Source organism: Glycine soja, chromosome 1, assembly GCF_004193775.1.
Source record: "Glycine soja cultivar W05 chromosome 1, ASM419377v2, whole genome shotgun sequence".
Lineage (NCBI taxonomy): Eukaryota > Viridiplantae > Streptophyta > Magnoliopsida > Fabales > Fabaceae > Glycine > Glycine soja.
The window spans coordinates 55,019,556-55,038,977 of record NC_041002.1 but is presented as its reverse complement, the minus strand read 5'-3'; the positions used below and the strand labels follow the sequence as shown (position 1 = coordinate 55,038,977).

General features: G+C 32.5%; 3 protein-coding genes across 4 annotated transcripts; all 3 read right to left on the bottom strand.

The window, feature by feature from the left end:
- Positions 1-4,777: 4,777 nt before the first annotated feature.
- On the bottom strand, positions 4,778-10,226 carry LOC114424255 (protein FIZZY-RELATED 2-like). The gene is made up of 10 exons (XM_028391100.1): positions 9,611-10,226; positions 9,409-9,531; positions 8,778-8,882; positions 6,736-6,915; positions 6,574-6,636; positions 6,269-6,463; positions 5,714-5,815; positions 5,559-5,621; positions 5,363-5,431; positions 4,778-5,227 (listed from the first exon to the last, which is right to left on the bottom strand). Exons 1-10 carry the CDS (start codon positions 10,034-10,036, stop codon positions 5,174-5,176), a joined length of 1,380 nt encoding a protein of 459 aa, XP_028246901.1. The 5' UTR covers positions 10,037-10,226; the 3' UTR covers positions 4,778-5,173.
- A 1,816-nt stretch (positions 10,227-12,042) lies between these two features.
- LOC114424245 (expansin-A7-like) lies at positions 12,043-13,750 on the bottom strand. Its single transcript, XM_028391092.1, has 3 exons — positions 13,433-13,750; positions 12,919-13,234; positions 12,043-12,546 (listed from the first exon to the last, which is right to left on the bottom strand). The coding sequence occupies exons 1-3, from the start codon at positions 13,584-13,586 to the stop codon at positions 12,234-12,236; spliced, it is 783 nt and encodes a 260-aa protein (XP_028246893.1). The 5' UTR covers positions 13,587-13,750; the 3' UTR covers positions 12,043-12,233.
- Positions 13,751-14,962: 1,212 nt separating this feature from the next.
- LOC114424230 (PGR5-like protein 1A, chloroplastic) lies at positions 14,963-18,999 on the bottom strand. Of its 2 annotated transcripts, none has more exons than XR_003668962.1 (11): positions 18,709-18,999; positions 18,392-18,510; positions 18,175-18,271; positions 17,950-18,050; positions 16,981-17,037; positions 16,759-16,835; positions 16,587-16,638; positions 15,890-16,000; positions 15,721-15,818; positions 15,506-15,597; positions 14,963-15,303 (listed from the first exon to the last, which is right to left on the bottom strand). XR_003668962.1 is itself a non-coding variant. In XM_028391081.1 (11 exons), the coding sequence occupies exons 1-10, from the start codon at positions 18,875-18,877 to the stop codon at positions 15,512-15,514; spliced, it is 951 nt and encodes a 316-aa protein (XP_028246882.1). In that variant the 5' UTR covers positions 18,878-18,994; the 3' UTR covers positions 14,963-15,303; positions 15,506-15,511. The 2 variants fall into 2 exon arrangements, 1 of the variants encoding a protein (XP_028246882.1); XM_028391081.1 differs by having other exon boundaries at positions 15,506-15,581; positions 18,709-18,994.
- Between the last annotated feature and the right edge of the window lie 423 nt (positions 19,000-19,422).

Below are 19,422 nucleotides of genomic sequence, written 5' to 3'. Positions count from 1 at the left end.
GGAATGGAAGTTCTATTTATATATACTCTTATAGCTAGATTTTCGCGGTTGTAATATTGTTTTCTCAGTTTCGTAGTTTCTTTTGCGTGATAATTTTTAGGAGTTTCAGTCAAGTAAACTTGTTTGCAAAAGGGCGACGACAAAAGTTTGACACGCTCAGTTTAAAAATATTTAAATATAAGATTGAGATGTTTGAATTAAGATTTAAGATGGTATTCTGCCGTAGAAGAGAACATTCAAGAATGCTGGTGATCATAATAACTAATATGGAAGAAAAGGCCAAAACAGTGTTCAATAACGTTATTTTACGAGTTATCTTTTGTCTCTACATATTTATCTATCTAAATGAAATATTATATTCTTTTTGGTTTAAAAATATAAAACTAGTTATCTTGATAAAAGAAAAAAGGTTAAATTACTTTTTCTTTCTTTCTTATAATTTCATGATTTTTCTTATAATTTCATGATTTTTATTTTTTTAGTTCCTATAATTTGATAAGTGATTTTTTTAGTCTTTATAATTTACATTTTAAGGATTAAAAAAGATCACTTTCAAATTATAGGATAAAAATGAATTAAAATATAAATTATAAAGATTAAAAAAATCACTTTTAAATGTAAAGATGGGTACTAAAAAAATCACTTGACTAATTTAACCAAGAAAAAAAAAAAAACTCAACTAAGGGGTGAGTATATATGGGTTCGGACTTATTGACTGTCCGTTTCACCCGTAAATTAAAACGGCTTAAGATTAATTAAATGTTGGTGTACATTTAAATGTAGCCTTTTTCGTTGATGTATTAGACCCTATTCATGGACTCATTATACTTTTTGAATATTATTTATTATTTTGTAATTTTATTGACATGTGTATTTGAGACTGGAAACACACTGAAGTCTCACTTTCAAAAGTAATAGAGATGATGAGAGATAAAAAAAAATGTGTAAAGAATATTGTTAAGAAATAAACTTTGTTGGTATATATAAAACTTTAATTTGTCAATCTATTATTTTTAAGCTTGTCGTATTAGCAAAAGTTAATAAATATTCTCTAGTTCTTAAATTAATTATAATTAAATCAATCAATAAATTATAATTAATAAAATCAATATAATTATGAATAAAAAAATGAATATAATTCAATAGCAATAATAAAATATAAGAGAAAAATGTTAAAAAGAAAATAATTACACTTGATTATTTTGTTTTGAAAAAGAAAGATTACAATTATCTCTATAATGAATGTTATTAAAAATATGATATTTATAAATAAAAAAAGAGGGGAAAATATCATTGCCTTCACAATGTTTATACAAGAAAATATTTTTTTCATAAAAAATAAGAAAATTAAATAAAATTCAATTATTATTATTACAACTATGCCTTACATAAATCCGTCACTGCCTCGCATTCAGAGTTATTATTTATTAGTTCCTAACTTGACCAAGAAAAGGCGACTGAAATATTTTTTAAGAAAAATTGTAAATAACTGTAATATTTTCTATTAAGTAAGGACGTTTAGAAAAAACTTATAAAAAAACCATTATATTTTATTTTATCATTAAACAAGAAAGTTGAAATTTGAAGCTATTTAATTAACTTCGTTAAAATAATTTATAACTTTTTTTATAAGGTTTTTTTACTTTATTTTAATAAGGTTTATGATGAATCTGATGAAAATAAATTTATGGAATTAAATAATTTTGACATAAACTCTCAAGTTCTTTTTTAGAATAAATAAGTTCTTATTAAATTAGTACTTAAGTTGTTTAGTTAGGAACAAATTTATATACTCAACCTTGAGAATATGCTAATTAAAGAAAATAAAAAAAAAATATGTACTATAAGTTTAGTTATGATTATTTTTTTAAGAAAATGACAGTTTTTTTCTCAATAAAATTTGATTATAAAAATATTTGAAATACTAAATAAGCTAATTCGAATAGACATGTTATTTTAAAATTGGTATGGCATCATGGTGAAGGATCGATAAATTTTTGGGTCGGTCGAGAGACTTGAATTGGCACTCCCCACTGGGCAATGAATTGAAATGTGCAGTCTTGCAGTGTAAACACTTGTTGCTTACCACAAATTGATAGCATATTATTGGTTATTGTTAAACTTAAATGTATAGATATTATCGTTTCAATCGGTGCATATGTGGTGTGATTCCAATTCCAACTAAAAGAACCACGTTTACATGACGCATGGACACGTGGTCGATCATGTTAGCTGACGAATCAGCTTGTTTGCTTCTCTATTCTTTTAATTAGCGTAAAAAACGTGTTTGTTGCATTCTGGGAGAGACAGAATTACGGGCTCAACACCAAACCACTGGACTCACTATCTAGTTAGTTTTTCGTGTGTGTTGTGGTAAGTAACACACATGATAAGCATTAAACAGCACGTTTTAGTTGTGCCGTCACAGTGAAACCATTGAATCACAGGCTATATGATGCTACTAAAGATGCTGTGACATTAGCAAAAGTCTGATTCCTTGTAGCAATCAAGAGTCAAGACCAACAATGGTTCACATAAGACACTTGACACTTGAGTTGAGTGAGGGGCTACTAATTAACCGTGTCAAAATTTAGTTTTACCTAATCGTTTCACAAAAGTGTAATATTAGAAGAGTGTTTTAACCTATTAGGATTGGTCTAATGACAGATATATGAGATTTTAAGTTCAAATTTTATTATTACCATTGGACTTGTACACCAAGCCAGCACATGAATTTCAGTTTGTTTGTTTCATTGCGTCTGCTTCAGAGAATTCAGATTTCAGTATAGAGAGCGGCATTTTGTTCCTTGTAAATTGTTGGGGTTAGCATATTATGTATACACTTCAATTAATTCCCCCTCAATCCAATCAAAGGGATGATATCTGCATTGGGATTAAGGAGTTACATACTAACAGGTGACTACCACACTTTACCGGCTGGTCAATAAGCAACGAACCTTGGATCCCCATGGCTTTTGCTCTGAATGGAAGTTTTAACATGAAGCCAATATGTTATTGATAAAAATCATTAAGTGGTCGAGTGTCTTATGAGAAAAATAGCCTAGGCCACAAATATATCTCTCCCTGTATAAGTATTATATAAGTAATGAAGTAAGAGTAAAACATCATCTTCACAAGAATTATAGTCTAACTAGATCATGGGCCCATGCAAATGCATATTTGCACATTTATTAACAAAAAAGAGAAAGTGTAAAAAGTGAAAAAAAAAATAGTAAAGCTTCAATTATTGTTCATGTGACGACAACTAATTAATTAATCTATTGATAACAACACTACTAATTAATTACTCGTTGATTTAAGAATAAAAGAAAAGTTGTAAAATTTTGGATTTTTTGTCTATAATTTAAACAAAGAACGAGGAATACAATTAAAAGATATTTAAAAGATGTTATGAATCATAGCAGTTAAGTATTAGAATACCTTTTTTTAAAATAATTTATTTTCCTGCTAAACCTCTCCTTGTCGTATAATTCTCTTCTAATTTCTCTAATTTAGTTTAATCCTAGTTCTTTGGGTATTAAATCCTTTAGGATCTATCTGTTTCAACTTAAAACAGTAATTTTAAGTTTGTTAAAATTAAAGAAAAAAATTAATAATTAAATTATATTTTTAGAATCATGTATAGTTTTGAGTTTGTTGTTATTCTAATTTAAATTATTTAACTATGAACCTAATTAATTTATACTTTTAAAAAATATAAAAATAAAGTTATGACTATAAAATCTTATATATCTTAAAGTTGATATTCCGAGTTTAGTAAAAGGGAAATTTTGGCCCCATCTTTGCCAAAGAAATTTGGTATTCCTTCTGGACTGGGCGAATCTAAAGAATTCATCCTTGAAATTTTTGTAAGAGGTGGTATAAGGATCCAAGATGAACGTGTTTGGGATTCTTTGTCATGCCTAGTTTGGAGCTTACCGGGTCACTAAAAAAACATTGGGGCTGAGAAATAATCCTAAATCTCGAAGCTGTAAACAGCCTGGCATTGAGTACCAAGGCGCCAATTTTATGAACTGGACGTCAAACTGGCAACTCTTCCCTACGACATTTCTGGACTTTGCTTCACTTTCCCAGTGCTTCCTTTAGGTTGTGTTCTTGCAGCTGAAAAATCACTGTCAAATGTTACCTTCTTTTTTTGCTCATTGACAAAACCAAATGAGCAAGTGAAATCATGCAATTTTCAGTTAAAAGATAAAGAATATGAATCATACAAGATTGCTTGTATTTGTTGTTTTTTCATTAATTTCCTAGAGCTAATGCAAAATTCATGTAAAATTGTTTTATAAATCTAGATCAGTTGTGGATTTATCAACCTTATCACGTATCACTCATGAGATTTAACCTTACGATTACCACCATATCTGCAGATCTAGAGTTTCAAGCTTTATGAACATTCAAGATTTTGATTTTATTTTTTAAATACTATTTTCTAAAACAATTTCACCTTAATTATTAATCACTTACTAAGTTTTGAAAACTATTTTAAAATGAACGTGTTAAAAACCAAAAAAAGTAGAATCTAGATGACATTTTTTTCATCCCTCTCTAATTTGTTCAAGTACTTTATTCAAATGCTTAAAACAAATTTAGAAAGAAAAGAAAAAATTGAAATCAATAAACGACCAGCGCCTTAGGTACTGTAAATTCTGACTTCAATAGATGACTCACGTTAGAAATGGATACATTGCTAATATCCTTTAAAATGGAGTGAAATTTTACGTTATATATAGAACTTATCTATAAAATTTTCACACCGTTTTTAGGGGACACCAAACTTGCACTTATAAATTAACACCATCCCGATAAAGTATTTATATACAAATGCTATTTCATTACATGTAAAAGATGTTTCTATGCAATCTTAAATTCACCTAAATATAATGCAAGGCGCATTACTGAAAAGAACAATGGAAGAAAACCAAAGTTGACTTCAACTCCCTCGACATGTACATATCAAAGCTCGACGAAATAACAAGTGAAGGACATGGATTTCCCCGGCAGCTATATTGTACATTCATAGCACCCGTAAGACGTCCTCAATTATAAAGAAACATGGTAATGACTTTTGCATATACAAAATTTTCCCCACAGTTTCTTGTTCTGAAATTTCTTTCAGCCACATATGTGGGGGTCAAAAAAATATTGGCTAGAGTCATCTGATGATAGTTCTGCCAAAAGATGAAGCTCCAATTTCACTCTCAGTATTCTGCACCACAGCCATATATCAATCTTCAATATATAAATAAATAATGAAACGAATAAAATCATAATCCCTTCAAAATATATCTTTAGATAATATATCTCGTGGCAACAAACTTTGAGTTTAATGAATAATTACTACCTGTGATTTCCGCGAAGGGAATACATTCCAGAACCTAAGAGTTTCATCTCCAGCTCCAGTGACGATAGTCTAAAACAGTGAGTAGAAGTCATCAAAATAAGGAAAATAATGTAAGATTAGACTAGAAAATTTTCGTAATAAACTACTAATCACATAAAACTTAAAAGAGTAACAGCCAAAATAACAATTCAAACACCTGCCCGTCAGGAGATATGGCAAGATAAAGAACTCTGTAAGTATGGCCTGTAAGTGTTGCTAGCTGCATCAAAAGAATAAAATAAATGGTGAAACAAGTTAAAATTAATTCTAAAAAAATTATACATCTATTTTATAATAACATTTTGCGTGTACCTTTGACATGGTGGGATATTTCCAAACTATTATCTGGTTCTGGGAGTAACCATGTGTGCTTACGAGTTCATTCACATTTTTAGACCAAACAAGGTTACAAACCTGTCAAACATAGGGAAAAAAAATCATTTTATTTGTCATCAAAAAGAGTAGAGAGAGATAGAAGTCCTTAAAGACAAATCCACGGATTCTAAAAGCAATTTATAAAACCAAAAGAAGCTTGAATAATCTAAAAATCGTTGGTATGGATGTCAATTGACCACTAGAAGTAACATTTAAATTTAGTGATAATAATTCATGATTTCATGGAACACTAAATTGATATTTTTTTTCTGTATAATGACTCATTATTCTTAAATTTAATTTTGATAATTTATTCATCTCATTTTCCATAAAGTATGATTGGCAGTTTGTTGTACTATCATGCTTTATCTGACTTAACATATTACCCTTCAACAAGGAACATGAATTGTGACAAAGAAATTCAATTTTTTAATAGAGCCATCAAATAACCATTCTTGTATTAGATCAAAAGAATTAAACCCAGGTGAATACCTGACTACCAGTGTCGATACAGTTTAACTGTGAGTTTGTGGTTGTATTCCAAAAGCGAATGTTTCGGTCCACAGTTCCTCCTCCAGATGCAAGAAGTCCATTTACATGAGGAGACCATGCAATAGCTTTAACAGCTGCTGTATGCTCACAGAACTTCAGAACGGGCTGGGTTGACTTTTGATTCCAAACAAGCAACTGCAAACAAACAAAAAAAATTATTAGTCACTCATGCCAAGAAGTAAAGACTAAAGAAGTAACAGTTAGTGGGGCAGTTCAAGAGGATAACACCAGTTGCAATTGCATACCCTGTTGTCATTTCCTCCAGATGCTAGCTCACGGTTGTCATAAGACCACTTCAGTCCACAAACCTATGAAGAAGCAAAAGAGGGTGAAATAAATTAATAAAGAAATATGCTGAATTCCATGTACGGTAAAGGCTGACAAGGCTGACGCAAATAAAAACTAACCTCTGACTTGTGCCCAGACAGTTTACTGACAAAATCCTCCTGCGCACGTATATCTCGTTGATAAATGCTTTTATCCCGGCCACCAGAAGACAAAAGAGAGGAACTCCAAGCCAAGGCCCCAACACGTAAACGATGACCCTCCATAGTTCTTATTGACTTGCCTTGAGATACATCCCAAATCTACATGAAGAATGATTAAGAGGCATGGGTCAAATTGTGCTGGTCAGCAACAACCAAAGCATTATCAATTGTCTAAGAAATATTAAAAGGAATTTAGCAAGGATGTGATGCAAAAAAAATACTCAACAGCACAAAACAACAACGTAAAAGATCACATTTCACACCATTAAGCTGGTCAAAAGACTAGATTTTTCAAAGTAATAGTGATGCACTGGCTGCCTTCCTACGAAAAGGCAGGCCTGCTCTTTTCAACCAATGGAGTCTAAAATTGAGCATGAGTCCTATATTATACAAGTGCAAAACATGAGACTCACAATTATAGTCCCTTCTTACCAACCTAGCTTTGCGAGAGGATTCTACTCATGTTATTTAATTTTAATTGCATTAATTGTATTCAACAATTGGTTTATTCCATGAATTGTAGCATCTAATATCAGTGTAATAAAAACCCAACTTGAAATATGAATTACATGACATATTTCAAAGCAATCCCTTTGTCAACAAATAGTAACAATTTGACCTCATCATAATTTCATTAATTTGAGCTTTGCACCCAGTTAATTGGGTGCTTCAGCCAATAAAATGGCAAATAAAGAAAGGGACCCATCTTATCGTGTGTTTGGATGTGTAATAATCAAGAATGTACAGACAGCTGAGCTATAGATATAGACAAAAAATACAAAATACAAAATTATGTACTGGGATAATTGAAGCACACACATGAAAACACCATAAATATATTAAAATATGCCTAAATTAGCCTAGTGTGAAAACAAAACAAAACACATTTAGAAGCTAACAAACAAGCAGAAAACATTAAAATTAACATTTTGTTAATAAGAGTACTGTATGAAGGTGTCAGTATTAACACGTGTTGCAAAAGTTAAGGATGCGTTTTATCGCTGTTTGGATGTGTAACAATCAAGAATGTACAGACAGCTGAGCCATAGATACATGCAACAAACACAACATACAACATGGCATAGGCATATACGTTAAAAATTATAGATACAGGGATATTTGAAACGCACACACACATGAAAACACCATAAATATATTAAAAGTCTGCCTACAATTGGCCAAGTATGCGACAAAGTCACAAAACACATTTAGACGCTAAAACACCATAAATATATTAAAAACATGCCTACAATTGGCCTAGTATGCGACAAAGTTACAAAACACATTTAGACGCTAACAAACAAGCAGATTAAGGTGGTGCAAGTGTTAATACGTGTCGTGAAAGTTAAGTGCCCAACACAAGCAAAGAGTGTGATACATGTTGGAAACAGATAAATGGAGTGAGATGCTCCCCATGAATGCGTTTGTACACCAATATAGCTCCCTGACAAAGCTTAGTTGACCTACAAGATGTTTATCAACTAATTGGCCACCTTCATGGCTATTTCCCATGGCTTCCCATCCACTCTAGCAAGTTCATATTAATTCCTTGAAATATTTTCTCCAAGACCCAATAAGATACAGAATTTCATTGTTTAAAATTAAAAAATGGTTCCTACAATCCACCAATTTTCATCTCCTTTGCTACTTGCATGCTTACCAAAATACATTGCTATTAGGAAAACCAATCACATCTAGAATTCTTAATGGTTTTGGTGTTTGTCTTAGGTGTATGCTATATAATGTGATTCCTATACAGAGACCTTCCCTAATCCCTAAGGGGGAAAATGCATGCCTTTGCTTCTTTGAGAATTATAGTACATGGCCAAGTATCGAAAACTCACTGCAAAGGGCACAAGTACTGTCACAAAAGAGGAAAAGATACCAGAAAAACATCCTCAAAAGTGATAACTAACTGTAGTTACAATTGCATGAGATTGGTTTGGCACATAAACTCTTACCTGGACTTTACCACTGTTTGATCCAACAGACAGGTAGGTACCAAGTGGAGCCCAGCCAACTGAACAAACTGAATCATCAATCCCCAAATCGCATAATTTAGTTACCTGCAACATATGTCACATATTAAAACAGAATGACTCACAAGAGATAATTTTTCAATTTGCAGCTACATCACGAGCATATCATCAAATAACATATAACCCACAAAAAATAAATAAACAATTCAATCAATGAAACAGAACACCCCAAATGATATCAATGACGAGAGAGACAGAGAGAGAGTAAAATATGCAAGAATTATTGAGTATAAAATTTGCAAGACTAGACAGTGGACTTCTCACAACGTTGAGGGCAGTGAACCGCCCATGTCACCATAATCCGAACACTTCACTGGACCATTCAATCAGTAGGTAGACATTTGAGGGTAATCCAATAATGAACAATCATTGCGATAACTCTAATGTCATCTTAGAATTTGGGTTTACACTTAAGTTAACTCGAAAAGCTAGTACATGGGCAAGGGTTTCCCCTTCTTATATACAGTATTTTGACCATATCAATAGTCAATGTGAAATCTACGAGATTTTCATAGAATAAAAACATTTTTTTAAAAAAGAAGAAGTTATAAACCTTGCTGCTAGAAGCATTCCACAAATAAACAGAGTTCTCCAGAGCCACAGCCAAGATATTGTTGGATGACCAATCCACGAGATTCAGATAAAAATCGTCTTGCAGCGCAGGGGCGTCCAAAACCTAACACCACAACACAGCAATTAGACATGATATCCACAAACCCAAAACAATATATCCCAAAATAGGAAGAAAAAAAAACCTTAAAAGAGGAGGGAGGAATCTTGCGAGGACGCTTGGGAGGTTTATGATTGTTGTCATAACCAGGGAGAAGATCATCCTGGGAAGTAAAAGGGGTGGGTGAGAGAGAATACATAGACTTTCGAGTCTCCGTTTTGTAACGGAATATATTAGGGCTTTCAAATTTATCGGGAGTGTCTGGTCCGAACAAGGCCTTCCGCAGCGCGGTGCTGTAGGGGCTGCAACTGCAACTGTCCTCTGACGACGACGGCGAAGGTAGATTGAAGAGATCGAAATTGGAACCGGATCTGCTCGGAATGAACCTGTCGGAGTATATTGTTTTCGAAGGTGACTTGTAGCGCTTCGAGTTTATCATTCGTTGGACGTGATCGTGCCGAGAAAAGGACATTGGAGGAGGTGGTGGTGCTGGAGTGAATGATTCGTCCATGATAACCAAACCAAATTCCTTTCTCTTGGGACTTTTTTTTTATTATTTATGAAATCGAAAGCTCTCGGAATTTTGCCGGGAAAAACACACGTTTTAGCGGGAAAACCTAGCAATGGCGCCTACGCTATATATATACTGGACCCCTCTGTCTCTATTCTCTTCCGCATCTCTTGCAACGAACCACACACATGATTAGGGATAGTAACTCAATTTATCACTTTTCCTTTTGATTCCTTTCATTAATGCGTTATTCATGACAGTTGAAAATAGATTATTTTAGGACATATTACATCTTTTAACTTATGTTTTTGCTCTCTTATATTACAAAGTACTACTATTAAATAAAAAGATAAAATACTTTTTCTTTGACACAGAAAAGATAAAAATAAAACGTTTTAAATGTTTACTATAAAAGAGAAATAACATGATTAATACAAATATGTTTTGGGAAGATTTAAAATTATTCTTTCTTCTATTACGTCATGGTGCGATTTAAAGCTTTATATTTTATGTGATACTATTATTTGTAAAATGTGTCAGTAATTGAATTATGGTGATGGTTATATAATTTTTAAAATATGTCGCAAGATATGAATGGTTATTAAAAGTTTGCTAAAATCTAAGATGAAAATTTTCATGAAATAAAAAAAGAGTTAACTATGTTTTAAGTCCTCAATTTATTTTTATGTTTATAGTTTTGGTATATAAATGTTTCATGATTGATTAATATTCTTAAACTTTATTTTTCCAATATTTTTTGTTCTTTTTGTCTATTTTGATTGTTAAACAATTATAATTCATGGTGTAGAATGAATTTATTAATTTTTAAAATACTTATTTCAAAATAATTCAAAAAATAATTTATGATTAGATAACAATATAATATAAAACTGTTATAGAAATATCAAACTCTAATATTAAATGAAAAATTAATGATTGATATTGTAATTAATTTTAGATTTATTTTTTACAATAATATTGTAACAAGATAAAATCTAGGACATTAAGAAACTCGAATCTCTCATCACTAAGCCTCGCTTAGTGAATTTAATTTTAGTATTTGTTATATACAAATTTAATTTTGTCATAATTCACACGTCTAATTAACAAACATGAAATGTTAAAGTGAGGACTAACGACACTATCTACCACATTATCGGACAGAACCTAACTCTGATACTATGTTAAAGTACAATAAAAACATCGGAAAGGTTTTCTTAAAAACTAGTTCATAAACCCAATATGTCTTTAATGTGTATTAAAAGATGAACCATATGATGGTCCATTCCTATGTTAGGTTAGAGTTGGGGTGGGCTGTATGACGGCTTGAAGATCATTATAAGTTTTATTACAAAAAATAAAAAAAGTGTTGAAGATATTAAGTCTACTTTATTAAACTTTACAAAGAGGTATAATTTATTAAATTATGTTTCTTAAAAAAAATTGATGTAGAAGAGATAATTAAAAAAGAGAGAAAAAAGAACCAAACAAGTTGTTCCTGGTGAAAATCACACCTAGGGCGTCAACTATTAGCTTAGAACTAAGACTCAAAGGAGAAGTATCAAGGATAATCAGTCGATGGTCCTCCAATGGTCCCTGCTTTGCAAGAATATCCGCACAGCTATTGGCCTCTCTTAGTGTATGTTGAAATTGCAGATGCCAGTCTAGATCTAGGAAGCTTCGAATCTTTTGAACATTTGGGTAGAAGGAATGTGGAGAAACCACACCTTGAGTGATGAAGTGAAGTGCAGATTTAGAATCCGATTCACAAACAAGATCACAATTCCTTCGAGCCACGCAATACTCACACCATGGTAGATTGCTTGAAGCTCTGTATTGGTATTGGTTAAGATCAAACAAAAAAAACTAGCTCATGATTATATAATAAGTACTCGTGTTAATTAATTAAGCGTGCAAAGATCGATTAAGCATTATTGTAACTAGGTTTTATTGCAAAGTGACAACTTTGTAGAAAGATGAACTTAATTCATTGGATACGTTTAAGCTTGCCAAACCAACAAAAAGTGACAATTTCTTTACATTTAGCTACAGAAACTGCTGCTCTAGCACGAGGAAAACTCATTTTGCAGCATTCACAATCACTTAGTATCATATTAAAAAGAAGTGTACGAAGTAGTTTTTGAAAGACACTGAGAAGGAGTGACCACCACAAAGGTTGCGCATTAATTCGAATTGTTTAGCGGAAGTTAACGTTGGTGGAATACGTTAGTCCAACGTTCCAATTGGAAGGAGCAACATTCCAAGCAATAATAGTCTCCCTGGTGGTGTATGAAGTAATTCGGAAAGAAAGAGCTTGGCCACCTAGAGTTGCAAATGCTTGATAAGAAGCCCCCCAGTTGTGGCTCATGCTAATCCATCCACTTCTGCTTCCTTTCACCCACATGCTTGATATGTCTCCTCCACCTCCCACGTTCATCACGTATACCAACAGCCAGTACCCATTTCCTTGGAAAGAGAATCGAAGCCCTCCCCTCCTCATGCATGGCACTCTGCACGTATAAATTAATTATCAACAAACCTATAATATATCACGTGATCATCACATAGCTATATTAAGTTATGAGAAATCCTATTCATATAAAAAATTTATGATAAGCCTTTATTAGAATTGGGGTGATAGATATAATTAAATTGAACAGTATATAGTATATCAACTTCGTACCTTGGAGTGTTATAAAACTGACTTGTGGTCGAAGAGAAAAAAAGAAAAGACGATGAATCTGAATATTTTTTAATAACATAATTTAATTACTAATATTTGTTGATAAGAAAAAAAAAAAGACTTCAGGCCTTGCATTTTCAGTTGTATCATTAATTTACTTTTAATAATTTAATTAAATTTTAAAGGAAGAGCTACGTGCCTGCGGTACATAACTGGGACGATTCCGGCTTTCCACTGCGCGATTTTCATGAAGGCGGGTTTGGACATGTCAAAATGCACTCGTGGAGGATTGCACCAGCCACCATTGTTGGAGGGTTGAGACCAATTAGGAGGGCAAAGATTGGTGGCAGTTACTGTGGTGAAGGCCACATTTTTGTAACATGCACTGGATTGGTAGCATTTTATCTGATAACAAGTCCCACACGTGTAACCATTGTTGAACAAGGTCGAACTTAAAGCCACTGTATCTGTTCCGTAACCATTTTGAAACAAATTCCCGTATCCGCATGCTCCTCCTACAAGTCCATATCCATCCAATTTTCATAATATGGAAAAAATAAATTGAAGTTCACTTTAACTAATGCTAGGTATAACACTAGCTAGTAACTCGTTTAAAGCAGTAAGATTGACATTGAATAATAACGACACTAATGTTGAAATGACTCAATTAATGACTAGTGGTTCTAATTAAGGAATTGAGACAACATATATACCCATAGTGGCAGAAGCAGTCTCATCACCATAAAAGGTGGCATGGGCAAGAGCCCATTGACTGGGTCGAAATATTCCCCCAGCTACTGCTCGCTCTCCCATGAACGTGAACATCATTGTAAAAGCAAACATCAGCAATTGAAGAATGGAGGCCATGCTTAAGTTTTGAGTAGCTGATAGCTATGTTTAATTCTAGAGGAGAAGGAATTAATGCAATCCGATGCTGATAGTTGACAAGTGCATGTATCTTTTATATATGAAGTACAATATGCACGTCTTGCCTTAGTGATCCCCACGACTCCAAAGTCAACAATTAATTAATATTATTCTTTTGTTTTTTTTTTTCCCCGCAGCAATCTGGTTAGACAAAGGTATATATATATATATGTCTATAGTCGACAAGACGAATCCCGATCCCTCACGATAAATATACTAATATTTTATTTTATTATAGTTTATTTTTTCCTTAAGAAAAATTAATATGTTTGATCCACAGACCACAATCCACAGCGAGCAGAAAAAGAAAAAAAAAGTATATATATATTTTGAGTGAACGTGCGGACAAGTTTCATATATAGGTCCGCGTGTTGTATTTCATCCACCGAGCAGCCATTAGAAAATCCATTCAAATTAGTCATTGTAATAATTCTTTAAGTTTGTTAATTAGTCAATAAAATTTTCAATATAGCTTACTTTTGTAATTCGTATTTAATTTGCTTAATATAACCACTTACTCCACTCTTTGAACTAATTAATGAAGTCTATGAAACCCTCCCACCACCAAATTAAAATTTTATTCAATCGAAGAGGATGAATGTTTTTTTATCAACCAAATTAAAATTTTATTCACAAAGGTACCAGTGGTTTAGGGTTTAAAATTAGTGTTACCAGGAATACTAAAAAAAGGAACAAACCAAAGCGTCCCTCCAAGTCACCGAAAGAGAAAGAAAAGCACAATATTTCCTATCTCAATCATAACTCAGCACACAAACCCTGAAACATAAATAACCTCCCATCAAAATCGAGAACTCCTTCCCAGTAAAAGCCCTTAATCAGAATCTTAGTTTAATTGTATATGTACCCCTTCGGAATGAATCTTGTTACTAACAGTCCTTGAAAAAGACGACGAATGCGGTGGTGAAAGGGTGAAATTCGGTAGTGACGATGATGTACATGTGTTTGGAAATGCAAGAGTGCAATTCCAAATTAAATATGTAATTTGTAAAAAATAATAGGAAGAGTATAAAATTAGTCAAAAATTTGTGTATAAAAAGAACTTAAAAAATGGGCTCAATCCATAATACATTTGTTCTAATTTTATTAGGCCATCTAGATTGGTTTATTTAATTCCATTTCTACTTAGGGTATGTTAGACCACCCCTTATAAAATTAAGAATAATTTAGTAAATTTTGTACTACTTCCTAATTTGGGGAAAGCTAAAATTGAATGAAGAGAGATTCTAACCCTTCTTTCTTACATTTGCTTCCAATACATTGTGCTTATACTCATTGTGAAAAGTAGCACAGCTGAATCAAATTTGTAATCAAGTTTTAATCATTCGTCTTTCTTTCTTTTTTTTTTTTTTTACCGCTCCATTAGTAAAAAATGGGGCCGCACAGTATTTTTGCAAAAGGCCCAAAGTGTGCCTACAAATTAAAAATCTTGATGTTAAGAATATCCTCATATAATTCATCTCTTCTGGTAGACGATCCTACGTATGCTATACAAAGTTCATACCATTACAACTCACTAGCATATATGGTGTGCGACATTGAGAACAATGATTTCATGGCCCATAGAGAACAATGATTTCAGTAGCTTCTACCTATGACGATCTCATCTCATTACAGGAAACAATAGTATCAAGCGTGCCTGTAGGTATAAGAATATGTATAATATGTAGATTAGGATGTCTTTGCAGAAAATGCCCAAAATAAAACAAACTATGAAAAAAATTCACTTGCAAATTCTTAACTGGACACAAAACAAACTCGAAGGTGATCATATGCCAAAAATATATGCTAGTATAGTATGCTACTTAGCAGTGATATTCCAGGGTATAAAATGAATGTACCTCCATTTAAGCATTACTTCCTTCTGGTAATGTAATCAATCTTGTTTTTGAATCATACACCATTTTAGTTTCACAGCTGAGGCAAAATATAACTTTGGATGGTTAAACTAATGATCAATCATAATTAATAAATCATATTAGTTTAATGATATGAAAATGAATAATATGGAGAGACAGGGTGCGGATAATGCAGGGCTAACTAGTTTTATACTTACTTTTCACATTTGACTTTGTTGGTGGAATCGCCACTTGAAACCGACAGTATAGTCCCAAAGAAAGAGGTATTTTCAGTACCACAGTTGGGACAAGGGCCCTTTAAAGATAAAACTATGTTAGTATATGTATTGGTTTGATATATAAAAGACAGTGTAACAAAAATTTTACCTTTAAAATCAGAAAATCTTGTACAATTGCCCTAGTGATCGATTGAGCCAGCCACAAAATAAAGGGAATAGCGGCAAACCAAGTTAAGATGAAACTAAAAGGCTCTGGAATCTGCATTTAACAATTCACGACATTAGTTAAAAAAAATTAAAGGCGTAATATACTATTTTCAAATTTCAAAGAAATGATTTCTGGTCTAGGAGGTAAATCAATCTCATTGTCCTAGCTAAGGTTTCTGCTCACCCTCAGATCGAACATCTCATAGAAAAATCTTGTCTGATAAATAACAGAAATTCTATACTAAGGTTGCTTACTTCTTTTGGATTTACAACCTAGCTAGCCTCAAGGTTCTTAAAAAAGAGGAATATGGTCAATTGGTCATCATGTACTACAACAACATCTAGACAACACGTTATAGTGTGCTTATGATTTTGTTATCAAATGGTGATCCACTTGCATTTTACTCTCTAAACTCTAAAGTGAACTATGCACTCCAGAGGTTCTTTTTCTGACTAGAAGATATACTGATATGCACAATACAGATAAACTGCTTCCTGATATATGAAGAGGGGAAAGGGACATTAGACGGAAATGTAAGAATGAAACTATTGCCTGTCTGATACTATGCCATTCAAATCAAACTAAATCTAAGTAGCCAGTTAAAAATGTCAGAACAAGGAAAAACGAGAGAGCATACCTTTATCAGATATGAGATCTCAAATCCAGTCACATCATCAAGGAAGAAGAACCTAACAGATTATAGGGGGGAAATGGAAAAGGCAAAATAAATCGAGATTTAATATATGCAAACAGTACCTTGCATATTACTTGAAGTCATGCATGCATACACAGAAAAGAAAGTTACTTACAATCCTAGTGCAACCACAGTTGCTGGGACATTCAGCAAGAACATCTTTAAATAGTCAACAGACAGGTCACTGTAAACCTATAAAAAGAATGTCAATTAGAAAGCAATAACAAAGTACAGTACATACTCTCGGTGACTTACTGTCAAAGTCAAGAACAAACCTGTAAAACTTGATTTACTGTCAACTTGATAATAGCATAAGAATGAACATACTAACACATACCTTTCTACTACGAAGACTACACCGTGGACCTTCAGCCACAATTTCACTCCCTTCCATCTAGAAAATACAGTACGTGTCATTAAACATTAAAAGGATTTAATTAATTTTTTAAGTTTATAGGAATATATTAATTTCTTTAAGTAATGAAACATATTTTATTTTTCACATGAAGTCAATTATATACCCTTACTTTTTAAAATTTAAATGGCTTATATATATAATATGATTGTGTAGTTTATATATATATATATATATATATAATATGATTGTGTAGTTTTTTAAAACTTCTTAATTTATATTAGATAATTTTTGTAATATTAACTGTAATAGAAATCAATATTTTTTATGTCGTTTTGTGTTATGCACCGTAGTTTTGTACATTATATAAAAAAATATTTATTTTCTCACTAATTTTAATTTTCAATTAATTTATAACTTTATATTAATATCTCGATAATTATGTGACAAGCATGGAAACAAAATATAATACTTATAATTTCATTAATTTTGTTAATAAAATATTGTTTAATTTCTAAAACATTAAATATTTTAACATAACCCGTTAATCAATTTCTAATTCATTTCCAATTTTCAGTGGTAAATAGATAATTACTTTTTTGTTACAAAAATAAATAATTACTTTAAGGTAGGGAGAAATCTAAAAAACGATTTTAAAAATTAAACAAGTGTAAGTGTGTTAATTAAGCTAGAAAGGAGGGCAGGTCCTGTCGCCCCTGAATTTGTCTTGCTTTAAGTGACTATTGATTTATAATGTCTATTAATAGTGAGAATGGTTTCCATTATTATTCAATAATTACAAACAATTACAGGTTCATTCTAAACCATTTTGGTTGTCAGCATCCACATTCCTTTTATTATTATTTTTCTCAATTAATAGTGAGATACTGAACAATTCACACCATGTTTGCACCACCCATTTCACATGAGATGAGAGAATTAATAGCAAACCTTTAGCCTGAGTTTCAACTCATCAAACTCTTTGTCGCTCAAGATTGGTTTTCCAGACACATAAGCCATAGACGCTTCCAGAAATTTTTGCTCATCAGAACCTACACAGCGAACCAATTATAATGACTCAAAAATAAAATCAATTTACAAAGTTAGCAGGAATTCATGCATGCTAGCAACTGTCAGTGAATGAAATTGCTAGCCACATATATAATAATAATATACTTAGCATCACAACGGTGCTCCCTTCCCACATGAGTTCTTCCTTAAGATTATCAAATTCCTCATTTGACATAATAGCCTTCCCCTCATAATAGAATGCCTGTTCATCAACGAAAACAAAGCCCCACTTCAAGTTAAACAAAACACTCACTTCTGTAGATCAAATTCAGCTAATTAAAATAGAACAAGCAAGGATCGATATATCTCTTCCCGTACGTACTTGCAGTGCCTGTAGAAATTCTTGCTCCATTTCACCAACTGATTTCTTCTCTTTTTTGTCTATGCTACAATATTGTAGGATTTTACTATCAACAACGGCAGCATCTTCCTCAACCTTGTCTGAAAAAAGAGAATTAAAGAACAAAGTAAGCAGAGAGAGGAAATAGTGCCAGACCAATGTATGAAATAAAAAGATGTTAACATGCATGTTCTGATAAACTTCAAATTATATGCATTAATTTCAGCTTTTAGAAAAGGTAAATGAGAAACTAATATATATGATTTAGCTAGCTAATCGATGATAGACATATATAAGACCTTGATCGGCTGTGGCCATGGGAGAAAACAGAAATAGCCGAGGGCGAAGGCATATGTGGCGGCCATTGAATTGAAGAAGGTGGAGTCGAGAAGCAGAAGAGGAGGACAAGGAAGAGATTGGTGTAAGTGGAAGCGGGTATGTCAGTGTGAAGGCCAATTTGCTAGCCATGATTAGCAACAGAGAGTATAATGGTGGTGGCGCTGTTTAGTAATGGTTTTATCTTGTGCATTAATTGAGGGTCGTTTTTAATTTGTTTGGTTGGAGGAGAGATAAAGATAAGGCAACAATGAATGTGTGGAGGCCTTTCCTTCTTTTTCTTTTCTTGCCTTCACATCGTGTTCTTAGCCAGGTACAAGTACTTTGTTTCGTTTCCCGTAGGTTTCTCACATGTCTTGTGAACTGCATCAAGTGTGTGCCCACGTGGATCTCTTCTGTTTGCCATGGGTTATCACGTGGCCAGAGGTAGCTAATTTCCTGCGGTTAGGAATTTCACACGTTTGTACACCAAGTCAACTGAAACTCATAGATGAATATCAAATGAAATAAAATGATTCCTATTTTATTTTGACACCAGTTTAAGTGTGTTTTTGGAAGAGCGTGTGTTTGATATCTGTAAATTTAATTGATTTTAAACTCAAGTAATGAAAATCATAGGAAATTGAAGTCTGTTGTAAACTTGTATCAGTCATCCTAGCTGGGCTCCTTCTCATGCG

Bases quoted from the DNA above. Each gene is read 5' to 3' on its own strand.
- LOC114424255 (XM_028391100.1), bottom strand. From the start codon at position 10,036: ATGGACGAATCATTCACTCCAGCACCACCACCTCCTCCAATGTCCTTT. The intron at 5,816-6,268 runs GTATTCACCTGG...TATGTTTGACAG, and splicing joins GTATCGACACTGGTAGTCAG to GTTTGTAACCTTGTTTGGTC. The intron at 5,228-5,362 runs GTAGTAATTATT...GCTGTGGTGCAG, and splicing joins TCCCTTCGCGGAAATCACAG to AATACTGAGAGTGAAATTGG.
- LOC114424245 (XM_028391092.1), bottom strand. From the start codon at position 13,586: ATGGCCTCCATTCTTCAATTGCTGATGTTTGCTTTTACAATGATGTTC. The intron at 13,235-13,432 runs GTATATATGTTG...ATGGACTTGTAG, and splicing joins GACTGCTTCTGCCACTATGG to GAGGAGCATGCGGATACGGG. The intron at 12,547-12,918 runs GCACGTAGCTCT...TTATACGTGCAG, and splicing joins GTCCCAGTTATGTACCGCAG to AGTGCCATGCATGAGGAGGG.
- LOC114424230 (XM_028391081.1), bottom strand. From the start codon at position 18,877: ATGGCTAGCAAATTGGCCTTCACACTGACATACCCGCTTCCACTTACA. The intron at 16,836-16,980 runs GTATGTGTTAGT...TTCTTTTTATAG, and splicing joins GTAGTCTTCGTAGTAGAAAG to GTTTACAGTGACCTGTCTGT. The intron at 16,001-16,586 runs GTATGCTCTCTC...TGTTAAATGCAG, and splicing joins AGATCTCATATCTGATAAAG to ATTCCAGAGCCTTTTAGTTT.